Here is an 8,128-nt window from a genome sequence, read left to right on the forward strand (position 1 = left end):
ATTAAGACTATATTAGTCAGAGACATTTTCCCGAAATGGTTTAAATTTGAATAAATCCGGACTGAAAAAATCAAACCCTTCGGACGGGATATAGTAGGATCTTGTATTTAATCATCTTAAATTTATCTTCAGATATTTCGTAGCCAATGAAATTCAATCACCGAGAATTGTCAAAGCGCGTCTTTGGAGATTCGTGTTTACGTTTTGAGACTCTTTTTCAACTTGTGATAGCAAAATTATTTTCAATGGGATACATCAAATAAAATAAAGCAAAGTAGGAAAGTTAACTGGATCACAGAGGAGGAAAGTTTCCTGACAGGTTCAATGTTAAAAAACGTCCAAAAAAGAACATTACCCAGAAAAGATGCATGGACACAAATACAGATAAAGCCATGAAGCAAGAATATTAGAAGGAAATTCTTGATGTGATGGATATGTCTCAGGACATATACAGGGTGTTCGGGATCTCTTGGCAGCGAAAACTTGTGAAGATTAATCAGATGAACTGAGAAGAAAAGTTATGTATCATTTTGCAAAAATCGCAATAGTTATTAATGGTTGAAAATGACCACATCTAGAGGCTCTTTTAATAGATAACTTGAAAATTTGAGTACTTATCTGCAAAATGATAAAGGACATTTTATTCAGAATGACCTAATCTACAATTATATGGCGGCTATTGTGTCTAGCGGTAGATATGAGTATATTGAACTTTGAACCCTGAATCTTGAACCTGTTGCTAGGCACAATAGCTGTCATATAATTGTAGATAGGGTCATTCTGAACAAAAATGTCCTTTACCATTCTGCAAACAAATACGCAAATTTTCAAGTTATCAATTAAAAGAATCTCTAAAGGTGATCATTTTCAATCATTAATAACTTAATAACTACTGCAATTTTTGCAAAATAATACTTGACTTTGCTTTTCAGTTTGATCTGATTAATCTTCACAATTTTTCATTTCTAAAATATTCCGGACACCCTGTACATACGCCCCTGTAGCAGTTAAAAGATTAAACCAACCTTAGACTATCCCTACAGTTTAAATTTAAATTTAAGCTAGATTAGATCTGATACAAGACTAATGTCCACTTCTGCCAGCATTGTCAACTTAACCGGCTGGTTATTCCAACGGAATTAGCCAATCGCGTTTGTCGTTAATCAGTATTGGCAAGTGCGATTGGTCAATTCCGATGGGATAACCAGACTAGTGGCTATAAATCAACTACAATTTGACCACAGAAACGGGCATGAATTATAAAACAATACCTCTGAATAGAAATGTCGTTGGTCTTTTATTTTTTACACTACTGTTAGACTACGACTAAACCAAGCTCGTTTTGTCTCTGAATAGCACCCTAAGCTTTCGAGGACACACATTTACTAAGAGCCGTTTATTTATTTATTTTCTGATATAGAATCTATCGCATGTATCGGTGGAGTTGAGACACACCCTGTATAAACACGCATATTCTCACTCGAATCCTTCGACATCCGTGCGGCGCGCTTCTCGCAGGGACTTCTTGATTCTTACGTACTCCCTGATCAGTTCAGCCAGAAATCAGTCATTGGAGAAAGTATCGCTTTGCAAAAGTAGTCCGTTATCGTCACTCGCTACTCACTGACAGAGAGCAACTCGTCATCGTCTCGCCGTTACCGGCGGCAAGAACATAAAGTCTGGCAAGAAGGGCGACGGAAAGTCACCGAAGGAAAGAGTAACCCGCCGCGCAGCACTCGCTTGATCTCTAACGGACGCTCCTCGTCCTCTGTGTTATGCCCCGCAGATTTCTAGCCCTGAGCGACATAGCTCTCTTAGTGTATACCCTCGAATGTTTGTACGCTTTAACCTCGCTGGGTGAGAGACCGTGCACGAGCGTGGCGCGGGTGCGCGGCGCCATCGACACGCTGGTCGCCCTCGTCACCGTGGAGGCGCAGAGTTACGGCCCGAAGGCGTGCATCCTGATGAGAGTGGTCGAGACGGTGTCGACGGTGGCGTTGCCGCAGAACAACGCGCAGAACGCACCGGCCACTCCGGTCGCGCCGACCACGACGGCGTCCACGTCCACCCCTAACCCGTCTACCACGGCCACCATCACCGCGACGCCAGCGGCCGTCAGTCCGGCGCCATCCCGACCTACGACTCCGGCCACGACCTCGACCAAGTCGACAACGCACAGTACGTACATGTTGCCGCGCAAGTTTAAGCGTGGAACAGCTTCGTTCAAGTAGCGTGCAAGTCGTGTATCATCTTCTCCGTGTTCCCTGTCCCCCCACGTGTAGAAGCAGTGGAGACGGCCAACGCGATCCAGCAGCAGAACGCGCATCAGCAGATCATACAGGAGAACGAGCAGTTCGCTTTGGGCTGGGTGAGGGCGACGTTCGAGCTTGCGCCGGGCGTGCGCATCGAACAAGAGGAGCTGTACAAGAAGTATCTCGGCTGCTGCACGAAGATCGGCAGGCGGGGCGTGATAGCGCCGCTGCACTTTCCGAGATGCGTCAGGTAAGAGAGCCCAGTGAAAGAGGTGCGGACTATCGCGATGTTCTTCGCTATATTCCCATCGCCTCGAGTCTTGGACTGCGAATCGCCGTGAAGGCTGCGTCGAGCGAAGGTATTCTTTGCGAGCGTCTGAAAGACACCCCCGACGCTCGAAGCTCACTGCGTCTCTAGATTTCCTTATTCGCTGATGATTCGTAACGACTAGCTCGGCTCGGCACCGCACACAGAGCGATCGTCTTGCTTCTGAGCAAAGCTCGAGCAGTCTGAGAGCGATATTCCCAGTCAGTTTGTGTACTTAAATTGCTGATCCGCGGGAGGAACTCCCGTAGAGAAGAAGATTTGAAATTCGGACAGGAAATTGTGTCTTGAGTCTTCGTCAGGTGCTTCGTAGCTGACGAAATGGCTCTCGTACAGTGTCTTGCGCGATAAGCTCAAGAGCATCTTACGTGTGAGACCTGACTGTGAACGGCACTGAAGGACTAACTGACGCGCACACATATTCACTCACTCGCTCATCCCGTACACATACGCGACGCTGTGTTTTCTCTCTGTGCAGATCCGTTTTCGGCAATATCGTGGGGCCGAATCCGTTGAAGGGCGAGAACACCGGTACCCAGTATTACGAAGGCATCCGAGTACGGTCGACGCCCGCACCGATCACTTATCCGAGCCAAACTGCTGCGGTCGTTACTAACACAGCCCCGATTCAGGCGATCAACGCTACTCCAGTAAAGGTGCTTCCCGTTCAACAGCGTACAGTCAAGAATATAAGCCCCGCACCCGATAGCACGGTCCCAGCCGATAATCCCGCGTCCGGGACGCAAACGACTCCCATAACCCCCGCGTCTCCGATCCTCAAGGCCCATTTATCCGCCCCGCCGAAGCCCCCGTCCAACACCCCGAGTCAGTCCCTAAATCCAGTGACCAAGGTTGATTCTAAAAGTCAGGTGGGTCCGAGTCCTAACTCTCTGTACCGTTCTCTGCCATTCGTTCGTCCGTTCGTTCGTCCGATCGTTCGTTCGTTCGTTCGTTCGCTCGTGACCTTGGTTCTTCTCACTTTTGGTTGTAGCTTCGTAACGCTATTCTTAATTGTTGGTTTCCCACCTAACACAAAAGCTACAGTTTATTGCTACTACTACTACTGCTACTACTACTCCTACTACTACTACTATTACTACTACTACTACTACTACTACTACTACTACTACTACTACAGTTTACTACTACTACTACCGCTGCTGCTACTACCACTACTACTACTACCACTATTACTACTACTACTACCACTACCACCACTACTACTACTACTATTCCTTGCCGTAACATAACACACACAGGTGCGAGAGTTTACTCTGCATGCCACGTGGAATCTTCTCGACTTAGCTCCGCGAGCTCGCCGGGTGTCGTGTATAGACGAGTGTAGAACGTAGACTGTAAGAGTACGAAGTATCTCTGAAGTATCTCTGAAAGTCCGCTCTTTCGTCTGTCTACTCTACGACCTTGAGGCGTCGTTAAACTCCGTCTATACTAGGGACGATACTTTCTGTTCGCATCGTCGCTGCGGTCTTTAGTAGAATATCGATCGGATTCGTTTCCGTGGGATCATCATTGTTGCATATCGCGATTCTACGCTTGCCAAACGCTTCCTTCGACTGTGCGAATTTTACGCTACACGTACGGAGAGATCTCTATATATTTTCTATATATACATATGTATATGAAATGCATATACAGGGTGTTAAAGAAGTATACACGACAAACCTTGAGAGATAATAGAAGATGTGTAAATAAGCAACGTGCGACAGGAAGAGACGTAAGATGTTGAAGAAGAATACCGTTATTATATAATAGCATCTTACCAGCGTATCTTTTTGCATATGTAAATAAAAGAAATGCGCTCAATTTTAGCCAAATACAGCAATATCAGCACATAATTAGCTAACTATGTTTACATTGCGCAATTTACATTAAATAATGGGAGGATGTATTTTGTCAATGGAAATATCGGGTCTTTGTACATTGTTACATGGTTCCATTTTCTGCGTTTCTTACGTTCTGAGATTATTGAATTATTACTTTGTTTATTGGAAATTGAGTGCATCTCTTCGTTATTATTACGTATACCGAGTGTCCGGGATCTTTTGGAAAGGAAAAATTGTGAAGATTAATCAGATCAAACTGAAAAGAAAAGTCACGTATCAGTTTGAAAAAATTACGATAGTTATTAAGTTATTATTGATTGAAAATAGCCACATCTAAAGGCCCTTTTAATTGATAACTTAAAAATTTGCGTATTTATTTGAAAAATATGAGTACAGGACTTTTTTCTTCAGAACCTAGTCTACAATTAGATGATGTCTATTGTGCCTAGCAACAGGTTCAAGATTTAGGGTTCAAAAATCGCAATTATTAATGATTGAAAATGACCACATCTAGAAACTTTCTCAATTGATAGCTGGAAAATTTGCAAAATAAAACGAAAAAGTTGTGAAGATTAATCAGATCAAACTCAGAAGAAGAGTCAAGTTACCATTTTGCAAAAATCGCAATAGTTATTGAGTTATTAATGATCGAAAATGACCACATCCAGAAGCTTTTTTAATCAATAACTTGAAAATTTGCGTACTTATTTGCAAAATAGATAGATATGAGTATATTGAACTTTGAACTCCGAATCTTGAACCTGTCGCTAGACACAATAGCCGTCATATAATTGTAGACTAAACCATCCTGAACAACAAAGTCCTTCACCATTTTGTAAATAAATACACAAATTTTCAAATTACCAAATATATAAGAGCTAAATGTGGCAATTTCCAATCAATTAAATCAATTAATAACGACAAGTATTGCGAAACGTTTTGCAAAACGGTGCTTTTCTCCTCAGTTTGAGTTGATTAATCTTTCCAATTTTTCGTTTCCAAAAGATCCCGGACGCTCTGTATAAAAAGGCATGTCGATAAAGTGCAATTGTATAATAACGGTATTTTTCTTTAACACCTCACACATAATTGGTTTCCGACCGTTAATTTTCCATGCTGCGTATCTACATATCCTCCATTATTATCTCTCAAGGTTCGTTGCTACACTTTTCCAATGTCCTGTACGTATGCATTTCGCGCATACATACCTGTATCTATTATGTATCGCAGCATGTGTTTCTCTCGCATACATCTAAGTTGCGCAACTCTTCTCTTTTTTTTCCAAAACGCCGGCATACACAACAACAGTACCCAGGGTCCGCGTGGTGGTTGAAAATTTGTATGTTGCCTCCTTGTCGATTAGGTATCAGTATCGCATCCGCACCTGAGCCAAGCGTTGCTAGCCAGCGGCTCTCAAACGCCGCAGCAGCATCAGCAGCACCAACAACAACAACCGCAACAATTTCATCATCAGCCGCAGCAACAGTCACAAAGTATCCAGGTAGTTGCTAAGGAAGATAATCGAAGTGGCACTACGTCGAGTTCCATTATAAAGAGCCTATTGGCTACTAAGGTAACAGTCAGCAGCGACTGCATGCCCAGTGCTGCTGCGACTTGTGTGTCTACCCCTACTGCCTGCGTAACAAACACTACTGCTAGCATCGCATCCAGCATCAGTGCCAACCAGCTAATAACCAGCAACCAGGTATCATTGTTGTATATTAACAAGAATAAGTAGTCCGTTCTTCTTGGTTTTTTTTTCTTTCCTCTTTTTTTATTTTTTCTCTCTCTTTCTCGTCCGTAAGTTATGTATATATATATATATACACACACACACACAAAGGTGAATGTTTTTAATCTTAACAGGCAAATATTTCGAAAATATACAATTTTACAAAAAAAACTTTTTAAATAAAAGTTGTATGATGTCGAGGGGGACGTACAATAGTGACCTTGATTTGATCTTGGAACATCTACTTAAGGTCAAAGGATGGTCAACCTAATTTTCTCAAATGGAACCTCCTATTTTCATATCATATTCTTATAGTTGACTTCAAGACCTTTCCAAAACGCTATAATAAAATATTTTTTGTCGAGTACTTTCCGAGTTATGAGACTCAAAAGTTAACAGGTGAAGGTTAAGTCAATCCACTATCTTAAAACGATTAGGTTTGAGACAAAGAAAGAATGATGACCTTAGTTGACTTCGAGGTCTGTCTTCAAGCTCAGGTCGAGGTCACCTTGAGGTCACTTTTTAAATACACTTTTTATTCTAATTCTACTTTTAGCGCTACCCAGGAACAACGGCGTGGACGTAGTAGTTTTCTGTTTCTTTTGGGGTGCTTGATTTCCGTGAGTCCCCTTACCTCTCACGATTTACGTGAATTTATAACATGGCGTACAATAGGTCACTATTGTACATCTATGTGGCAGCGTCTTGAATCTCTAGCTCATCTTTAGTCTCATAACTCGGAAAGTACTCAATAAAAGAATACTTTATTATAGCGTTTTGAAAAGGTCTTGAAGTCAACTATAAGAATATGATTTGAAAAATAGGGGGTTCCATTTGAGAGAATTAGGTTGACCATCCTCTGACCTTAAGTAGATGTCGCAAGGTCAAACCAAGGTCACTATTGTACGTCCTCCTCGACATCATACAACTTTTATTTAAAAAGTTTTTTTTTTCTTTTTTTTTTAATTGTATATTTTCGAAATATTTGCCTGTTAAGATTAAAAATACCCTGTATATATACACATCTAGCTCAGGTCGCGAGTACTCTTCGTTATCATTCCCCCGGAGTCTCTCTGGCTCTGCCCTCCTCGCTTCCCTGCCGCCAACGGGGATCGCGTTGACTGCGAGTGATAACGCGTAATGAGAAATCGTTGGGCCCACTTTAGCGAGTTACGTTAAGCGACTAGGCGACACATACACGCTTCGCGTGTGATAAAATCTTTCTCTCCCATGCAAAATATCCCTCTCCCTCCCTCCCTCTCTCTCTCTCTCTCTCCCCCTCCCCCTCCCCCATCTCTCTCTCTCTCTTTTTCTTTTATATCGATCATCGTTGTTGTCGTTGTCGTCGTCGTCGTCGTCGTCATCATCGTTTTATTACGTATACACGAGGTGAATAATTTGTTAACGACACACGCCACACGCAGCGAGACATCTCGCGAGTTGATACTCGTTTCTCTTTTCCACACACACGTTTTGTTTCCGTTTTCCTTTCCCTGTTTTTTCTTTTTTGTCTTTTTTGTACTACTCGTGTCAGTGTCTGTGCTTATATGACGTAGCGTTTGATTGATGTATTCGGATTTTTGTCGCTTCCTCGTTTCCGTTCCGGTATGCGAACTCGGACCAAAACGTCGTCCCCCATCCTTTCCCTTCTTGACGAGTCTCGACGACATCGAGATCAGAGGGGCCGATGGGAGCGACATTTAACGGAGTGCTATTCTGGATTTGAAATTTGAAATAGTCGTGACGACTGTCAAGTGTACTAACATCAGCATGGTTTTCGATTGTTCTCTCTTTTTTACATACACATACACACGCGTTTCTCCTCCCCGGCGAGGTGTGGTATGTGCGGTCGTTGGAAGAGAATAAGAAAGGAAGGACCGATTTCGATCGAAGACGCCCAGACTTCAGCTGGCCTCAGCATGTAACCGCCGCGAATCGCTCGTTCCAGGTCGCCCAACGCCAGCAACAGCAGAGG

General features: G+C 43.0%; 1 protein-coding gene across 8 annotated transcripts in view; it reads left to right on the forward strand.

Annotated features, from left to right (window-relative positions):
* Bap170 (Brahma associated protein 170kD) overlaps window positions 1-8,128 on the forward strand; it is a 79,675-nt gene that overhangs the window by 65,453 nt on the left and 6,094 nt on the right. For 5 of the 8 annotated variants that reach the window (XM_025299274.1, XM_025299277.1, XM_025299276.1 and 2 more), the window contains exons 7-11: window positions 1,787-2,178; window positions 2,283-2,502; window positions 3,056-3,446; window positions 5,785-6,126; window positions 8,102-8,128. The exon at window positions 8,102-8,128 is cut by the window's right edge. In XM_025299274.1, coding sequence (XP_025155059.1) covers window positions 1,787-2,178; window positions 2,283-2,502; window positions 3,056-3,446; window positions 5,785-6,126; window positions 8,102-8,128 — 1,372 coding nt within the window. The remainder of the gene's footprint in view (window positions 1-1,786; window positions 2,179-2,282; window positions 2,503-3,055; window positions 3,447-5,784; window positions 6,127-8,101) is intronic. The other 3 variants (XM_025299278.1, XM_025299279.1, XM_025299280.1) reach the window with 3 other exon arrangements.

Source organism: Harpegnathos saltator, unplaced genomic scaffold (genome assembly GCF_003227715.2).
Source record: "Harpegnathos saltator strain DR-91 unplaced genomic scaffold, Hsal_v8.6 scaffold259, whole genome shotgun sequence".
Taxonomy (NCBI): Eukaryota; Metazoa; Arthropoda; class Insecta; order Hymenoptera; family Formicidae; genus Harpegnathos; species Harpegnathos saltator.